The 19,907-nt window shown below is 38.0% G+C and overlaps 1 protein-coding gene across 3 annotated transcripts in view; it reads right to left on the reverse strand.

Moving 5' to 3' along the window:
- Positions 1 to 19,907, reverse strand: part of pde1a (phosphodiesterase 1A, calmodulin-dependent) — a 239,350-nt gene that overhangs the window by 62,368 nt on the left and 157,075 nt on the right. For all 3 annotated transcript variants that reach the window (XM_060827979.1, XM_060827980.1, XM_060827981.1), the window contains exon 2: positions 2,976 to 3,089. In XM_060827979.1, the coding sequence (XP_060683962.1) occupies positions 2,976 to 3,089 (114 nt within the window). The remainder of the gene's footprint in view (positions 1 to 2,975; positions 3,090 to 19,907) is intronic.

A 19,907-nucleotide genomic window follows, 5' to 3' on the forward strand; every position in this document is an offset into this window, starting at 1 on the left:
CAAAAGTCCTCAAAAGTTAGCAAGATCCATGAAATAGAAGGTAGTAATGATACAGAGAGCATTTCTGTGTCAAAACTAAAAATCAAAGCAGAAACTACTGGAGTACTAATATCCTGGTCGAGAGAAACAGCAGACTACAGCAGCTCTTAGTTAAATGTCCCTGTGGAAAACCCTGACTATGGAGACATGTATTCTATTGAAGAGGTGGAAAACTTTACATTAATAACAAGTACAACTCCACCAGTAATAATTCAGTTACTGATTGAAACCACAGATGCATAGAAATCTGATGAAACACCTATTCATGTCAGAAACTACTGCGTCAAATGTTGGCTAGCGTACATGCCACAAATTCCCATTCTCAGACAATATTACAAAAATAAAGGATACCTCTGTGTAGTGAATGATTTACTCATTTAAGCCAAGGGATTGATCTTTCTGACAGTCTCTAAGACTTGATGCAATAATTACAGCAGGGATGTTTGGATATTGCAGGAAGTTGAGCTGGAGTAAAATATTCTGTTTGGTTCCAGGACTCTCAAAATCATTAGAAGAGATGAAATTAAATTTTATTACTCATGGAATTCATTGTCAGGAGACAAAGTAACAGTTGATATAATCTTTCTTTCCATCAAGACCATGAAGAAGTCTTTGGATAGATGACTCTGAACACTTAAATTATAATATCCTGCTGGTGGTAATCTACTACTCAAGATACATAGAAGTGAAGTAACTGCAGGGTCATAGTCTTGAATCAGTGAAGGAGTACTTGCAACACATGGAATTTTACATCTTGTAATTTCAGACAATGGACCAGAGTTTTCCAATGAATACATTAAAGAACTCACAACATCACATGAGGGTTTGTCCTCTAGCTCTCCAAGATAGACTCAAGTTAATGCTGAAACTGGAAGAGAAGTGTGTGTAGTGAAAGCCTTGCTGAAGAAAACAATGACATTCAACTTGCACTTATGAGTTATTGCTCCATTCCCAAATGACTTAGCTCAATAAAAATTCCTTCTGGGAAGAAAACCTAAAACTCAACTCTCGACTCTCCCACAACACTCATGCTGCTTGGACAAGATGTTTATTTGAAACAAGGGAGAAACAGAATGAATGCTATTCCAGTAAGATATAAATCGGTGCCAAATGTCACAAAGCACACAGCGTGCCAGATCTCCAACCACACAGCCAGTTTGGTTTTGCATCTGCAGTACTACCTCATTTAAACTAAAAATGGTGCTGGGCATTCACAAGGTTTTAGGCAGAAGCTACTGGCTGCAAAGTCCAACCCCATCAAATAGACCAATGATGATGTCTTGTCCAAGAGCTCCAGATGACAGACTGAATGCTGAGCTAAAGTCTTCTGTTAATTCTTCTACCCAACAGTCTGTGAGACTATATAGAGGATGTAAATTCCCAAAACCCTCTAAAGGTGCTGAGAACATGTTAGACTAGTGAAACTGCCACAATGGAAGTCCCTTTAAAATTGAAATTGTAATTAGTGAAGTGGGGGATGGTGTATTACAATAAGTAGAATCAGCAGCTTTGGACACTGTATTTTAAGGGGTTAAGTCTTATTGTATAAGGGCAAAATACTCCAGATATTAGAAATCTGAAACAAACACAGTGAATGCTGCAGAAACTCAGCAGGTCTGACTGCATCCGTGGAGAGAAAAAGTTAACTTTTTGAGACTCCAGTTCTGAAGAAGAGTCCTACCAAATGTGACTGTATGCTATGCTCATGAGACTGTACTTTATTGCAAATGTTATATGATTGTTCTTTCTTGCAGTTTTTGTGACTAGACGAGTGTACACTAAGATGTTTCTGAAATAAGTTAATGATTTACTTACCTCAGTTCTGTAAACATTCTTTAGCAGAATAACGAGATCAAAAAATGTTACAGCACACTGCTGCAACTCCTGGCTACTCTTCCTGATAGCTCAGTTAGAACTAAGCTATTGGTTTGGGGTTCTCATGCAGTAAAGGTATGGGAAACTTATCAGCAGCTAATTCATTGCCTAATTGCCAATCAATCCAGATATATACATATGTACATAGAAATTCTTCAAGACTGAGAAAATTCTCGAACTAATTATAGCAGGTGCAGCAGAGCGGTGTAAAGTTCTTTTACACCATCTTACCCACATACATTTCAGAGATAAGCAACTCATTTTTTGATGATATGTAGCAGAACAATACATATCACGACTTTCGACAAAATAGGCTGAGTTAACTTTTAATGATTGTAGAAAATGGATGGTTTTGGATCAGATATCTGTTATACACCCCTTCTAATTTTTCTTTGCTTGAAGTTCAGTTATAAAGAAACCTCAGCAGCTTGTACAAGTGCCCATTTTCTATCAACGGCAAAAGCAAAAATGAGTCCTAATATATTGACACACAAATAATGTCCTTTTTTCCCGAAATGGTTTAGTGCACTGTTTAATTAGTTCTACACAATTTATTTCTTTAGCAGAATAACGAGATCAAAAAATGTTTTAGCACACTGCTGCAGTTCCTGGCTATGCTTCCTGGTAATACAGTTGTTGGACTAATTTAATTAGTTTAACAACTGTATTAAAATAGCACAGACAGGAATTGAATGGAATAATGTTAAATGGTGCACTAAAATGGCACACAAAGGAATTTAAAAGGGAGATATTCCATTTCAGGGCATCCAGCACACAAATTGCACATCGCACACTTGGCTTTCCATCAATTAGCTTTAAATGGAAAGAGAAAATAGAATGAGAGTGCATAATCTCTTGATATTCAGAGGCAAGAAAACAGAAAACATTACTTGAATTTACAGGACAAGAAAACAAAATAGAGAAAAAAAATTCTTTGAATTGTAAGCGTGAGGTTAGCAATAATTATCAATGTGTACACAAATTGTGTTTTAATGTATATACATAAATCAAATGCACACTATGCCATATGGGTTTTCAACTAAAAGACAAAAGAAACTCACCTTGTCTCATCAATGTAAACTGCTTCCAACACAGAGGCTGCATATTCGATATTTTTCTTTAAGTCGGTCACATTAATCTCACCTTTCTCTATTTGTTTCACAAGGCATCTTAATCTGAATAAGAAAGATATCGCATTAAAACTTTTTAAACTATCATATCAGGTTACATATTCCATTTATAAAATACCTCATTTCAAGTGAATGCTAAATGTTGATTCATTTAAAAATAAGCACCAAAATGAGAACATTTGTTTCAAAGGGGTGAACTTCTGACAAAATTGTTCAGTTTGTCCCCTGAAAAGATACAATAAAAATGTTCACTAAAATTCTTTTAAATGTTGGTCTGTCCCACCTGTGTGCCAAGCTTTTAATTGAGGTGGCAGATTACAGAAAAACTGTATAGATAGTTACTGAAACTGGAAAGACTGAAGTAACACTTGATCCAAGCAGTGGTGACACAACTTTCCCTCCTGAAGTAATGACAAGGCTCCATGTCTGACAATGATACCTTATTCATTTACCTATTCACTTGTTCATATGTTTTCACTTGTTCATGTGGGGGTCGCTGACAAGGTCAGTGAGTGGTGCCTTCTTGAACTGATACAGTGCATGTGGTATTTCAGTACACTTAATAGTTTTGGGAGAATTCTATTATTTTAACAGCCAATCTCTTTTTAACATAGCGACATGATATGATGTCATACACTGTATATTTCAGGTAGATAACTGCCTACCTGAAAATTACTAAAATAAACAATTAATGCCATAAAGATGCTTGGAAATGTGATTTTACCCCTTGCCTGCACTCACGAGTCTTTCTACAAATGTGTCATCAGAATAAAGCTATTCACCATAACACTGAAACAGAAACAGATCATTTATATCCTTCAATTTGCTGTGTAACTCAGTGATATTATGGCTGATTTGTGATCTAAATCCACAATTTTGTTTTTGCCCATGGTCTTTAACATCTGTGGTTCACAAAAAATTATCAGTCTCAGATTTAAAATTATCATTTGACCAGGAATTAACTGTTGTTTATGGAACAGAGTTCCAAACTTCTACTAGCCTTTACATGTGGAGGTGTTTCCAAACTTCCAATTGTTTGGAGGAGGTCTAGATCTAACATTTAGACTATGCCAAAGTGAAGACTGCAGATGCTGGAGATTAGAGTTGAGAGTGTGGTGCTGGAAAAGCACAGCAGGTCAGGCAGCATCTGAGGAGCAGGAGAGTCAACGTTTCAGGCAAAAGACCTTCATCAGGAATCCTGCTCCTCGGTGCTGCCTGACCTATTGTGCTTTCTCAGCACCACATTCTTGACTCTAATCTCCAGCATCTGCAATCCTCACTTTCGTCCATTTAGACTATGCCTCCTAGCCACAGAATTCCCAAATAGTGAAAATAGCTTCTCTACCTACACTATCTATTCAATCAAATCATTCTCCAACCTTCTAAATTCCAGGCAACACAATCCTAGTTTGTATAATGTTACATTGCAATTTAATCTATAGGTTTGAGGAGGTGCAGTGCTCGTATTTGTCGATTAGTAACTCAAAGGCTACAATGCTCTGGGGCATGGGCTCAAAGCCTATCAAGATAGCTTGTGGAATTTAGGTGAGATTAAAAGTAGAATTTGAAGGTACAAATTAATTGCGTTTCCCAAAAATCATCTGGCTGACTATCCTGTTCATGCTGCGTGCCTTTCATTAAGTTTAAGTTCACAACAGTTTTTCAAGAGTGCCTCCAATGTTGGTCTCACATTTACTTTTCAGCTTCAACAGCACCCATCTCTTTCAGTGGGGTTGCTCGCTGACTGATACTGTAGGGCCTCTCTTTGGTCCTTGTGTCTCAGGAAATACCTCCATCTTCCCTCATTACCACCTGTAACTGATTGTGAAGAAAGTCAGTTAAGAGTCCATTTCAATTGTATTAATGGATGGCTTCACAACAAACACTTGCTCAGGACACACACGTGGTTCTAAATTCAGGATCATGACATCCAAAGCAAATTTGACCATGCTGCAGAACATGGCTGTAAATGTAAATTCGATGAGGGGCTAAAGAAGGTGTATGAATAAATCTAATCCTCTACACTAACTCCTATTATAGTTGTTCTGATTTAATCCATCAAGTCCATAATGATTTATATCAAGGTGCTTTGATCTATGAATCTCTGAAGGGAACTTCAGTCACACTAAAGTTATCACAACACACTTCAAAAAAGAGAAAAATCAAATACATTTCTTTGTTCTGTTTAAGTATTTGGCTTTCCATTACTGTAAACTCAACAACATTAATTATTCAGAAATCATCAGAGCATGTTATGTTAATACTCAGAAACTGGCAGGGGGAAGATTAGATATTTTTATTGTTGTAGTGTACTTGAGAATGGCATGTCGTGCTATTCACGGCCAGAACTATTGCTTGGGGATTTTTATGCTGTCAGTTCACATTCCCACAATTTCTCTGCCCCAAAGCTAGTTTCTAAATAATTGAATGCTTCCTCATCCAAAGGCATGAAAATTGGGCACATTTTCAAAGGGTCTTCCATCCGAAATACGATTCACAGTCCAGACTAGCATTTGCTACTTCTCCAATTGTGCATTTAGTAAGGGAATGTTGTACATTTCATGGAGGAGATTAAAGAATGTCAGCATATCTTCTACTATAAACATTTCTGTTGGACTATTGAAATTGAGAAATGTACTGCTTTCTTTACCATCATTACATGTCAAGCTCTTGGCACTGTCACCATGAACATTTAAGTCATTGCTATCGAACCTTTTCTTAGGTCACTACTGCAAGGATAACGACAAAACATATTATTTTCTGTGTGGCTGCAACTGAATTTCCTTGCCTAAGAAACAAACAAGAACCCAGCTCCAAGCAACTGGAATAACTTGGCACCTTAAACTGAATCAGAACAGACAGTTGATTAGGCACGATGTTGTCTACCTCCAGTTCACTGATCTGCTATACCTCAAACTTCAATTTGAAGATGTATAAGCTTTGTGTGGCAGGATTATTTATTAGCGGTCTGCAGAATAAATCTATAACAGGAAATTTTCCTTGGAAAAGAAATTGAGTGCCTGATTGTATATAATTCTTTAAACAGAGAAAGGTTCCAGAAAATATATTCAGTGGCAGGTTAGATGTCAATTTCTAGTGTTATTTCCTTTGAGACAGAGGTTATGGATTCAAGCCACAACCCAGTTCTTTAGCAGATGTATTTAGGTAGCCCTCCAAAGCAGTACTAAGGGACTTTCAGATGTGGCAGCCTTTGAATCAAATCAAAAAACAAGTCCCCATTTGTCTTTTCCAGTCATTCTGATGGATATTAAGGATCCCACAGGGTCACTGAAGAGTAGGAACTATGGATATTCTTGCCAACATTCCTCCCTCAACCAAAAAGAGATTAACTGGCTACGGATTTTGTGGGATCTTGGCTGCTGTATTCCCCTTATAACAACAGTAAATACAATAATTCAATGGTTGCAAACAACTTTGAATTGTAGTATTTATATAAATCAAATTCCTTTCTTCTCCTTTATGGAAGCTATGACTTAATAAGCAGCGTAGTTTTGTAGCATTCCCAATGCTACCATTATGAATGCAAGTTTGACGAAACATTTGGGGGGGAGTGGGGGTGGGGGGGTGGGGGGAGGTGGGAGCAGGACATTGGAAAGGGCCCAAAAATGATGCATGATTAAGCCACATCTGCTATTTGCAATCCAGTAGGCTCTTAAACCTCATGTTGTCTGAGTTATAATGGTAGAAGTGAGCAACTCAATGCCAAACATTTTCTAAATTTCAAAATATTATCATACTTAACACTATGCTTCGTTCTGCACTACTCTCAGATTAGCCTGGGTGCACCTTGTTGGTGGCAGCCCAACTGATTATTTTTAAAAGTAATCATAGCCCTTAGAATAATGCATAGTCATCAAAATTTCTGGTTTCTTGGTGAAAGGGTATCCTATGCACGTTTTGGCACTAGGCCTTACAGTGTTCTATTGTTCCTCATCTTCTGAAAACAAAATCTCCATATGGAGCTAGTTACTTCTTTTGTTCCATTGGAGAGTTTAAGGGGCTACTCTTTTGATATTGCAGAATTTGATGAATAATCAAGAGCCAGTTTAGATTGAATTCTGTATCTATTTAAACAGATGGGCACAAGTGTCTCAGTGATCATGTGACGGATGATCCAAGTTTGCTTAAACACACAAGTGACATTGTAACAATCTCCATGCCTTTGAGATGTACACTACAGTTACACTCTAAGAGATTGTAAACCACAGCTCAACTATCTCCCCATCAACCACTATCAGAAAACGAGCAACAACACCATGACATCACTTCATAATTCTGTGTATGAGGGATAAACTTTAGCAGAAGCTCTTGATTTGTAGTAAAATCCTGGATTACCTCATGTTAAAAGCACAAATCCAAGCTTTTAAGTGCAGATCTGATAACTGGGTCAATTTAACCGAGCTGGCACTGTTTGATGCAGCTTACTTTCTGGCCAGCTATTATGCTTAAAACAAAATGAAGTGTGCGTCTATTCTAATGCAAAAGTTTACATCTTCATTATCTTTATGAATACTATTAATGGAGAATTTTTCCAATCTTCTTGCTGTCAAGAAAGACATGTTACATTCTATGCAGTTTTCTTTCAACTGCATGTTTTCTAACAGAGAAACATCAAATAAATTAAAACACAAGTTAATAAATAATATTAATGCATATAGGATAGAACAAATGTTATTAAATTGCACCTAAATAAGTTAATCAAAACATTCTTAAACCAAGAAATAATAACTAAGGTTCTTCTGTTGGTAATGGATGATAACTGAGTATTCATATTTGGCCAAACAACAGAATTCCAACAAATGGCTCAGTTCGGGCCAAGTCTTACAAATAAGCCATAACATAACAGGAGACTTGAAAACTTATCTGAAGACATGGATAAAATCTAGGATTACTGAAGATGACTACTGGAGATATACCATCTGAAGATAATTTCATTCTTTAAGAATTCAACATTCATTCCCAACAGATTTCCAATCCATGAAATTTAAATAAACATGTAACTCGATAAAGTCAAAGTGTTAAGTGCAGGACGGAATCTTCCTGATCCCATGTAGACAGCTTTGGAGAAGGCATCAGAAACAATAAGGACACCTTGTGTTGGAACTGCTCCCCAACATGTTGCTTCCTGACCTGTGTGACATAGGCTGCCTGCCCAGCAGCATTAGATAGGCTCCCTGCCTCTGTTCCTGATGAAGGGCTTTTGCGCGAAACGTCGATTTTTCCTGCTCCTTGGATGCTGCCTGACCTGTTGTGCTTTTCCAGCACCACTCTGATCTAAACTCTGGTTTCCAGCATCTGCAGTCCTCACTTTTGCCTAGTTAATTGTACCAATTAAGTGCTAGTCAGGTAAAAGTTGGTGATGTAACTGGGATCCTCCCAATACTGCATGGGTCAGTCACTGAGATAAAATCTTGACTTGTGCCAGGAGGTCACTACCTGATGACCTGCTAACCCATCCCACACTCCACCCTGAGCCACTGGAATACACTTCCTGGTGACTTGCTCTAACCCATCCCACACTCCACCCTGAGCCACTGGAATAAGAGGACAATAGCTGCAACTGCACTCCATCCTGTCAAGTGGATTTCTCAACACTCTTAGGGCCCAGCAGCAGTGGCCACGCTTAATAATTCAAGAAATCTTCAAAGAAGGTGTTTCATCTTGAGAGACTCCTGTAGTTTTGCACCTACATCAGCAGTACTCACCTTTCCGAGTGCAGTTGCTGGCTATCCCCAATTCTGATTACCCAACTGGCCTGCACTGCCCACACACCATTCTAAATTTACATAGCTCCTGGAAATGGTCAATAATATGTTGCTTCTGGGAAGTTTGCCCAGGTGCCCATGATCCAAAGATCATTGAGTTTAGGACTCACATAAAGTTCAAAGGCCCAAGACTCTTCAAAGCAGAAAAAATTCCACCCCGTATGTGCACTTTTAATTTATCACTCTCTGTAAATGTAAAATAATAAAAAAACTTTTCTGTCAATAGTTTAACTTACACAAAGTCTTCTTTGCCTGTCACTTCTGCACTCACATCTACATTGGCTCCCAGTCTAGCAACATTTTGGTTTCAAAATTCTCATTCTTGTTTTCAAGTCCTTCCCTAGCCTCAGCTGTCCCTGCTTCTGCAATATCCTTCTGCCTTCCAAATCTCCAAGGTCTTTACATTCCTCCAATTCTGTTCTCTTGGACATACCTGATTCTCATTGCTGGAATATTGGCCTTTACCTCCTCTTCTCTGCCTCTTTCTCCTACTTTAGAATACTCTCTAAAACCTATCTCTTTGACAAAGTTTTGGTAATATGTCCTATTACCTCCTCACATGCCTTGATGTTAAATTTTAATTGAGAATTGACCTGTGAAATATCTTGGGATATTTTGCTGCTTTGAAAATTCTATAATAGTGTAGTATATTGTCGTCATTCTGATTTACTGTCATATTTCAAGTGTTACATCTTACATTCTATATCATACTTCAAACAGCATTAAGAAACAAAAGATTATTGCACAACCATAAAATGCCACCACTAGTTGCATGTATTTTATTAATGGGTAGATTTATATTAAATACTTATTTTTTATCAACAACCTTTCAACTGACTTCAGTAGGTACCTTATATTCACTTCATACAGCATTTCTTCTGAATAATCCTCAGTGGAATAATGGGAATTTGATAGCGATATATTAAAAATGACCATTTGTAAGCCCATCAGAAATTTCTTGATCTGCCATTTTGGAGGAAGAGTGGCAGAAACTTCATGGGAATTGAATTTGATTGTGAAGAAGTCCCAGATAATTCACAATTGCTACAGCATAAGAACATATAAACAAATAAGAGACAAGAACAGAAGTAGCCCTCAAACCCATACCATCTTCTAAGACCTAGGAGCTTAATTCTATCTTCCTGCCCTATCCACATATCCTATGATGCCCTGATATGTGGTCTGCCAGGGAATGGCATTGTATTCCGTTGTCGTTTATAGTTACAGAAGTAAAACAATCATAAATACTGGGTGCCACTAAGCTACAACCTGAAAGTAGTAACCCCATTTTAATCTGTTAATTTTCCTAATGAGACAATTACATTCTGACATTACTGTGCCTAATTACATCAATTAGATTATGGTTGCTTAAAGTGACAAGCAACTTCAGTACAGCTCCAAGTCAGTGGCAGATAATGCATTGTCTATGATTTGGTTTAATACTCCTGTCATTGAAACCAGCATATCATCTGTTTCTCCGTAAGCGACCCTATGGTAGGTTTTTCACTATTATATTAAGAAGGACATATATTGAATATACAGAAATCCTTTTCTAGCCTTCAAATTTTTGCAGGAATGCAAATCAATATTCAAGGCTGAACACTTCTGCCTTGCATTTTTAACAGCCATTTAGAAGTTGAGATGTGTAATTCAAGTGAAGAACTTCGCCAAGTGGAATGATTAATGCCAAAAGTTAAGAGATTTAGTGACTGAAAGAAACAGAATTCCAGGTAGGAAAAATAATGCATTACGTGTGTGATTATAACCTGCAATTCAGTTTGCCCTGAGCAAACTGGTTAAAAAAAACGTTTATGTTCGATTAATTCAGACACAGTTCAGGTCATTTGACCAACCAGTCCATGACAGTGTTTAAAAAACAGTTTTTTCTTTTCTAGTCAACCTGTTAAGTGATGTTACTACACACTTCAGACTTGAACCTAGGTGTCCTAGATGTACAGACAGAAAAACAGTGTGTAAGCTGTGCTTGAGCCTGTTCCTAATTTTTCTCTTCCATATCTATCATTGTAACCATCTATTGCCTTCTCCCTTTGATGCCTGTCTGGCTACCACTTGGATGCATCGATAATACTCACTGTAAACAGTTCCTGAGGTAACAAGTTCACATTATCACCACTCTTTATGCAAAGACTTTCTTCAGAATTCCCTATGGATTTCTTGATGACAGCCATTAGTTGTGCTCGTCCCCAAACACGAAACATATGTATTCACTCAACTAAAGCATCTCAAAATTTTAAAGACTTGTATTATGTCCCCTCTGATCCACACATTTTTGGTATTATACTTGCAGATTTTCTATTTTGCTGTCCAGGGTTTCTGTATCTTTTTTACAACAATATTCTGGCCAGGGCAGAAATGGGTGAATTGTCCCTCTCTCTTTGCACCTCTTACAAACTTCCTGGTTGACCCAACGGGTATTTTATTAATAATTTGCCTGTCACTTTAGTGAGTATTTGAATGTTTTAAGTGCTGTGACTATGAAAGACACAGACAGATTTGAAGAAAGCTCCTTTTTAGACAAAAGGGTAATATTATTTATTGTGCTTAAAATCTGTCCTCCTCTGAACTGCACTCCAGCATCTCAAACTAAAATCATGTCAACTTGCACTCCCACATGCATCCAAGGATTTACAGGCCCAAAGGGTTGGCATTGTTTAAGTTGTTTATGAGTGTCTAAGAGAATGTCAACCATGAATGGATCCTTTAGGTTGATGCACTGGTTGGTTTCAGGCTGTACTAAGTGATTTTTCCAGATTCTATGTTGAGACAGTTAAAGGGCTTGATGGACAATCCCTGACTTTTCCTCTGAAGTCAGGAGCTGTTGAAGAGTTTGCCGATGGTGTTTAACTGGTCAGACACAGTCAGAGCACACACTTGCAGAATGGCTGGGGAGAGGGAGAGAAAGTAACGAGTTCTCTTCTCACAGTTAACCACTCACATTCTATCTGACTCTGGGAAAGCAGTATCTTTGTTTCAAGCCAACAGTTAGCATCTCCTATCACACAACTCCATTCACAAACCAGCTTGTTAGTAAATATGGTCATGGCTAGCTGATGAACTCTAATTCCAGATTAGTTATTTATAATGACTAGATGGGACTTTCTCCTCAGATGGGTTCCATTATCCAAAATGATTTAGTTTAACATAGAAACAAAATACTGTCTGCTGGAGGTTTGAAATAAAACATTAGATGTAATAAAAAGTGCTGGAGAAACTCAGCAGGTCTGGCAGCATCTGGGGTGGAGAGAAAAATAGGGTTAACATTTCGAGTCTAATTTAACTCTTCATTGGAACAGAAAGGAAAAAAAAATCTAAACTATCTCTCATCGTTCAATGTAAGTGGGAAGTCTGTAGAAACCAGTAACACTCACAGCTCAATTTTTTTAAAAACATTCGTACCTCAAGAACATATGCTTTACCATTCATTCATTCCAGACACGCAATGTTAATTTCAAATAAGTAACATCAACAATTATTTTAAAAATCCCTGGTTTCTAACCTGCTAACCTTTAAATCCTTACTAGGTATTATGTGACATCTGTGAGTGTTATTGCCATATTTGTGCTGTATTCCATGCTCCCTATGAACTGCTTTCTAGTAGTTCACTTGAAACTATGCTCTAAGTCAGGGCTTCCCAAAGTGAGCGTGGTTGGGAGACCAAGTGGCATCTGAGCTGGTAATGGCTGCCATTCAGACCAGGCCAAGCTACATCAGCTGTGTTCCCATTCTAACAGGCCACTGCTGTCACAGTTCTCACTGAAATGTCATGATGATTTTCAAGCCTCAAAATGGAGTCACTGTGGGAAAACATTTGAGAAGCATTGCTCTATGGCTTCCTCTGTGTTTGGATTGAAATTCCACACTGCTGAAAACAACCACAGGAGAAACTACTAGCATAGTCCAGAGCAATAAATTACTCCTAAAGCTGCTAGTCGCAGAATATAATCTAGCCAATTCTCTAAATTCTACTTTACTTCACAAAATGCTGCAGTCCCTTCAAATCCAGCATACTGAAGCTCTCTCAATTGCAAAACACACATTACAACATTACATTTTTGGCCAACCTTTTGGAATATATACCTCTTCTCCTCCTAGTATTGTTGGCAATAGAGCCATTGCGTAAGACTCAAAAGCATTGCTCAGTTAACACCTCTGTTTTGATGAAGATATAATTTTACTACTATGTTATTACATCAGTTGTCACAGCAACTGGAATCATCAACCAAAGTATGCAACATTGAGAATTCCCCAGGCCATATCTATTCCTTTTCAAGAAAAAGATCTGAATGATGGACTATTTAGAATGTAAATGTCATCATAACTTCCAGCAAATGGCATTGGAATAGCAGTAGCAGGCAATAGTGATAAGGGAAGGCAGTTGGAACAGTCAAACAGATCCTCTCTGGGGGATAAAAAGGTGTCTTTGGAGGAAGGAGGGGCAATCGGAAGAAGGAACAGCAAAACAACCAACCTCATGTGAACTACAAACTTCATTCCATGTCAATGCTGAAAATATTTCCTGGTTTAAACTTAATTTATATTTATATTTGAAATGACTTGATGCCAGTAGCATAAAGGATCCCTACTTCATGATCTTTGGATTTTCCATGTGTTCAAATATCATGTTATAGTACATTAACTTGGAGTATGTTCACCTCAATGTCACATCCTCTGACTAGTTTATTTTTCTGTTGTTCTAGGTTGACCTGATGATACCTGAATGGGCATGTCTGTATCAATCATTCTTGTATGAAATGGTCAGATATTGTCTATATCGAAAAAAAAAAGCCTGACTACCTGGTTGGTGCTGGTCTAGTTTAATGTTGATTAGATATTGTTACTCCAACAAAAGGCCTTATGCTTGTCAACTCCCACATCCCTTATCGCCACTAGGTTTAAAGAAATGTGAACGTAAACATTTGGGGCTGCTTTCAAATTAATGGACATAACTGTGTACCATGTGAATTGTCCCTCATGCAGAGGGGCTAGAAAGTGGTCGTACTCAGCACCACTGTAAAAGTAGGCTTTAGTTGAAGAACTCAGCATGAAATTAAGATTGCTGGTCACAAGTTGTTAGGCACTTACCCAAAGGATATATGATAGCCTGAAGTTGCAGGGTTCTATATATGCTGCACAAAAACTGAAATGCTGGAAAAGCTCAGCAGGTCTGGTAGCATCTGTGGAGAGAAATCAGAGTTAATGTTTCAGGTGAAGGAACTCTGAGGAAGGGTCACTGAACCCGAAATGTTAACTCTGGTTTCATTCCACAGATGCTGCAGACTTGCTACTTTTTCCAGCAACTTCTGTTTTTGTTTCTGATTTACAGCATCTACAGTTCTTTTGGTTTTTATGTAGTCTGTGCTCTCTCCCAAACTTTTCCTGGTTGTATCTGATCACATTACAATCAATGACTTTACTGCTGTTCCTGTGAAATGTTAAATCATATTGATTAAGTAGTTAAAAGTAGTCTTCTGCAAATTAGTATGCTAATCCCAAGAATGTATGTGTGATGAAAACCTGTGAATTAAAATCTTTAAGCTGCAGAAATGACTGAGATATTGCACTGCATGCATTTGAAAGATTGACAAGGTTAATGAAGAATTGATATGTATTAATAATGTCATGGACAAAAGAGAGAGATGAACTGTTCTCTCCTTTGTATAACAGGAGTAGGTTTTAAACATTTCTTTTCCTTTGGTTCTTTAAAACTAGGCTTTTGGTCTGTTTCCTCAAACCCTGTTTGCGAAACCTGGTTTAAAATGACCAACAGCAAATTCTTTCGGGTTAAAACAATACAAATGCAAGTCTTTGTTACCTTTCTATCAATCAACATTAATATTTTCTTACATCTCTGAAAAATATCTTTTCCAACATTAACAATACTTTATAAATATAATTTTCCATTGTTGGTTAGAAGGATAAGATCAGCAATGTATGGGAACACCATCAGGCTCCTTTCCAATGTGATTTGAATGTATATTATCATTTCATCTCAGTCACCAATATCAAAGACGTACCCAAGAGTAAATAAAAAGGCAGCTGCACTGGACCATCATGTGTTATTTTGTTTCTTCAGAATATCTTCCACGTATATTATTTTTGTTCATTCATAGCACGTGAGCATCACTGGCAGATTCAGTGTTTATTGAACATGCCTAACAGTCTTTGAATCATTTTCATAAGAATCAACAATGGGTCTGGAGTCACACAGAGTCCGGACTAAGCACCAATTGCAGATTTCCTTCCCTGATTTCTATTGACTATCCAGTAGTTTCATGGTCATGACTAATAATACTAGCTTCTTTCTAGATTTCTTTAATTGAATTTAAATTTCCTAGCTGCCACAATAACATTTCGATTTGTATCTCCAGATCATTAGCCTAGGTGTCTGGGTTATTAGTCCAGGAACATTACTATACTCCCATACCTATGATCTGACATATACAGGATTTTTGCCATTAATGCAGGAAGCTTGAATTGGGAAATGGCCACCTGGATCTAAATGGCCCCTGTGCATATTATGTTTTCTTTGGGAGGTGGAAGCAGGACAAATCGGCCCCATAGCTTCAGAAGCAACTCAAAAACCACCATGAGAATGGGCAAGTGCTAACATTGGCTGGTTTAAAGATCATTTATTGAGTTTCCATAGGTCTTTGTCCCAGTTGTATTAATGACTGTTATGCCCTCTAACTTTCACTTCCTATGCTCTCTCAAACCCCTGCTCATTCCCCATGCTGCTTCCAATCACTGATGTCCTTTCCTCAGCTCCCCAGCATTGCCCATGGTGTTCACACTCTCTCCATGTCCATATTGCCTCTTCAATTGCCTTCTCCACCCCCATGTCCCAATAACCCCCACTTCATGCCTCACGTTTTCCTTCCATGTCCCTTTCCATTCCCTATAACCTACTCACCAACTATAGAACCAAACAACAAAGGTAAGTTTTGAAAAGAACTTAAAGAACACCCAATCAAAAATTTCCCTCTGACAGCCCAATAAAAGTTTCAATCAGACAGCTGAAGCTGTACCTTAGTCAGCTTTTTAATTTGCTCAAATAAAAATAAAAACCTTAAAGAATGATTTATTATAACCATATAAATATGTCAAACAATCAAATGTCAATCATTCATGATGAGGCCATCTGGAGGAACAGATGTCTGGCTGTTTCCATTGATACAGTTTACAGATGTCTCATTGTGAATATTTAGCTGAGCTCTAAGACTCAATACTGGATTAGCTCATCAGGGTCATTTTTACAGATGGAAATGAAGCTTTTGTTTCTACTTTCTGATTAAAAAAACTGACATTTTCATTTTATACACTATTGATGTGAGTTTGCTGTGTGAAAATTGACTATCATATTTCCTATGTTGCAACAGTGACACTATTTAACAAATAAAGAGCTTTGAGGTGTACAGCTTAGGTAATTAATTAATTGAACACTAAACAGGAAAACCACAGGGCTGGGATAGCTAGCAGAACAGATCTCTTGCCACTTTGGTGACTGCATCAGTCTACTATCTACTCACCTCCTCCTCCCTGGTTAGAATTGTCTCTCAGTGGCCTTTCTTGCCAACCATAACACGATTGCTGGTTCAGCCTCAAGCGAATCTGCTGCTTCTCTCAAGGAGTAAGTCCTAGAATCATAAGCATAGAAGGAGGCCATTCAGCCCATCACGCCTGTGCTAGATCTTTGAAAGACCTAACTAATTAATCCCTCTCCCATCTTACATCAGTCTGAAATTGTTTCCCTTTCACTTGTTTATGCTATTCTTTTTTGGAAGTTACCTTCAGGCAGTGCAATCCAAATCATATAAACTAGCCATACAAAATATATTATCATTTTCTCTCCTTTGCCACCTAAGAAAATAAAATTTATAATGAGGTCTTTTCTGTTTATCAAATTTACTGTCAAACATTCTTTGCACATTGAAATTGTATTATCATGTTTGGCCTGTTTAACCAGAGCTATTAAATATACTGTTGCTTTTTATTTCACTTGTGTCCATGCCCTTGATGTTTAACATTTAAAAATAAAATAATGGCAGAGACATGGCCCTGCACCGTATATTCCCTGTCAAGCATGATTATTGAGCTTTTATGTTTTTGGTATGAGTGTGTCAGGTAGGTGTTTGATATTGTTGCAAAGACTGCATTTTTAATTTATGCCAAAGCTTTTGCAATCCTTTTGAGTTAATAATAAAACAAAATCTAATAATAGTTCCTTTTTAATTTTAACATGCCTTGCCCCTGAGTATGCACTGTGGTTACTAATAATAGACCTCATGAGAATTACAATCCAAGACACTTTTAGTAAAAGCACATTTCTGGTTATGCATTTATTTACAGATTTTAATACTGTACCAATATTAAAGGTTCCTTGTATTTGAGGAATTTGGGCACAAATAGGTTATGGACAACTCTCTTTTAATGATTATAGGATGAATACTCCAGGTTGGGCTGAGTACCCGACATTGGTCTCAAAGCAAACAGAACTAGATTAATTTAGGATATCTATTCAGCATGGATGAGTTCGAATGAAAGGTCTGCTTCCAAGCTGTACAATTCTATGACTCTAGGACTCTAATTCTGGGTCGGGAAACCATGGCAGAATTTTACTCTCAATCTGTCCCAGAGGAAGACAATTAAGAAATCTTCTTTGGAATCCCCAGTTAATGGGATGTAGCGATGGTCAGCAAAGTGGGAGGGCTAATAGTGGGCTTGCAGTCATACCCAGACAGGAGTAAGAGGGGCTTGGGGTTATTAAGGACATCCGAAAAAGAGGGATCCCTGTCGGACTCAAAAATCCTTCATGATCACAGCTGTGGGTCAAGAGCACCCTTCCCCGGGATGGTTGTGACCATGGCAGTTGTCATTGCATTCCTGCAAACCGCAGTCAGGTAATGGGCTTCGTTGCCACCCTTGGTCTTTCACTAGGAGGCTGCCTTCAATTAACTAACTGGTATTGGCCTTGGTGATTGATCTGGCCACTGTTGGTAAGAACCTGGTGGCAGTGGATATCAGTTGCCCCATTAATGGACTCAAGTGGCTATCCACCTCTGCCAGGTAGACTTCTCTGCTACTCTTGTCAGTAAGTTTAAACCAAATTGAACCAACTAAACCAAACTGATAGCCTTTAAGGAGCACTATAAACAAAGAAAATGTCAAATCAAATTTTAAAATAATATATAAAATATTCAAAAAGGATTGGATGGATAGTCTTAACTATGTTGATCTTCTCTCTGTCAAGACTGCTTGAAGTAGGAATACCACTAGTGGCTGTGCATTGTGTTCTTCTCCAATTTCCTTTTGTTTCCTTCTTCAATTCCACAGCATTAGAAAATTTAGTATTCTGTCCTAAGTAATTGATTTAAGTGATATTTTAATTATTTTATGGTAATGTATTTGCACTGTAGAAAATGAGAGTTTAAGGTAATTATGCCAAAAGTAAGATTGCTGGTGACACAGGTATAAAACTATAAATTGCAAATTGGCAGCAACATTTGTCATGGATGCCTGTTTCCAGACCTGATCAGATGCACGGAATATCATGTGCGAATTATCAAAAGGATTACTATGCTCTTTATTCAGTCACGTTGCTTGGGTTTATGTAACAATGAAATAAATTAAACATTAAACAATCACCTTTGTGCTGCCCTTACAGCAGATAAGTCAATAGTAAAAGATGCTGATGTAAAAACAGAAAGTGTTAGAAAAACTCACTGAAAGTCTGTATAGAAGTCTCAGCTCCCCCGGTGTAACTGGACCCTTAACCTTCTGAGCCATATACTGCGATTGGTAAGAAGCAGGGACAATACCTCCTCCACTATAATTCTCAATACTGGTGCCCCAAAAGGCTGTGTACTCAGCCCCCTACTATACTCCTTATATACTCACAACTGTGCGGCCAAATTCTGCCCAATAAAATTTACAAGTTTGCTGCCAACAGCACCATCAGAGGGTGGATCTCAAACGATGACAAGACAGAATACAGGAAGGAGATTGAGTGCTGGCACAGTGTAAAGACAACAATCTCTCCATCAATATCAACAAAATGAAGGAGCCGGTCATTGACTTCAGGAAGCAAAGTGGAGGGCACGCCCCTGTCTGCATGAATGGAGCTGAATTGGAGATGGTAGAATATTTAGTTCCTGGAAGTGACCATCATCAACAATCTGTCCTGGTGCATCCACGTCAATGCAATGTCAAGAAAGCACAACAACATTTCTGCTTGATCAGGAGGTTGAGGAAATCCAGCATGTCCACAAGGAATCTAAGCAATTTTAGAGGTGCACTAAAGAAAGTATCTATCTGGATGCATCATAGCGTGTCTGGGAAATGTTCTTCCTCAGACTGCAAGAAATTACAAAGAATTGTGAACACAGCACAAACCAGCCTTCCATTTATATTTTCTGCTTTGGAAAGCAACCAGCATAGTCAAAGGTGCCTCCCACCCCAATTATACTCTCTACACCCTCTTCCATAGTTTAGAAGATATAGACATTTGTATACATGTGTGAATAGATTCAACAACAGCTTCTTCCTTGCTGTTATTAGATTCTGAATGGACCTCTCCAATTTTAAATTTGATCTTGCTCTCTGTGCACCTTCTCTACAACCATAACATTATATTCTTCACTCTGGTCTAATACCCTAATGCACTTTGTATGGTATGATCTACCTGTCTGTTCCCCATACCTGGGTACATGTGATGATAATTAGTCAAATCAAGACCATGAAGCTACTGTTTTGAGTCCAATATGACTCTTCTTCAGAACTGAAGTGTGGTTGAAAAGTGATTTAATTCTATAGAAAATGTGGGGGAGAAATATGTGGAACGTAAGGGCTTCCCCCACGAAACAAGACAAAGAAAGTACTGATTGCAGTGGATAAGTGATATAGAGATGAAGGTTAAGTGTTAATGGTAGGTGTTAATTGCAGAAAATATTCAGCTCCACTAAGAGCAAACTGATGCAAATAAAAAAATTGGGGTCGGAGGGGGTTGTGGGGGCTTATAGTCTGAGGTTATAAAATGTTAGCCTGGAGAATTGATTCATGA

Source organism: Hemiscyllium ocellatum, chromosome 7 (genome assembly GCF_020745735.1).
Source record: "Hemiscyllium ocellatum isolate sHemOce1 chromosome 7, sHemOce1.pat.X.cur, whole genome shotgun sequence".
Classification (NCBI taxonomy): Eukaryota; Metazoa; Chordata; class Chondrichthyes; order Orectolobiformes; family Hemiscylliidae; genus Hemiscyllium; species Hemiscyllium ocellatum.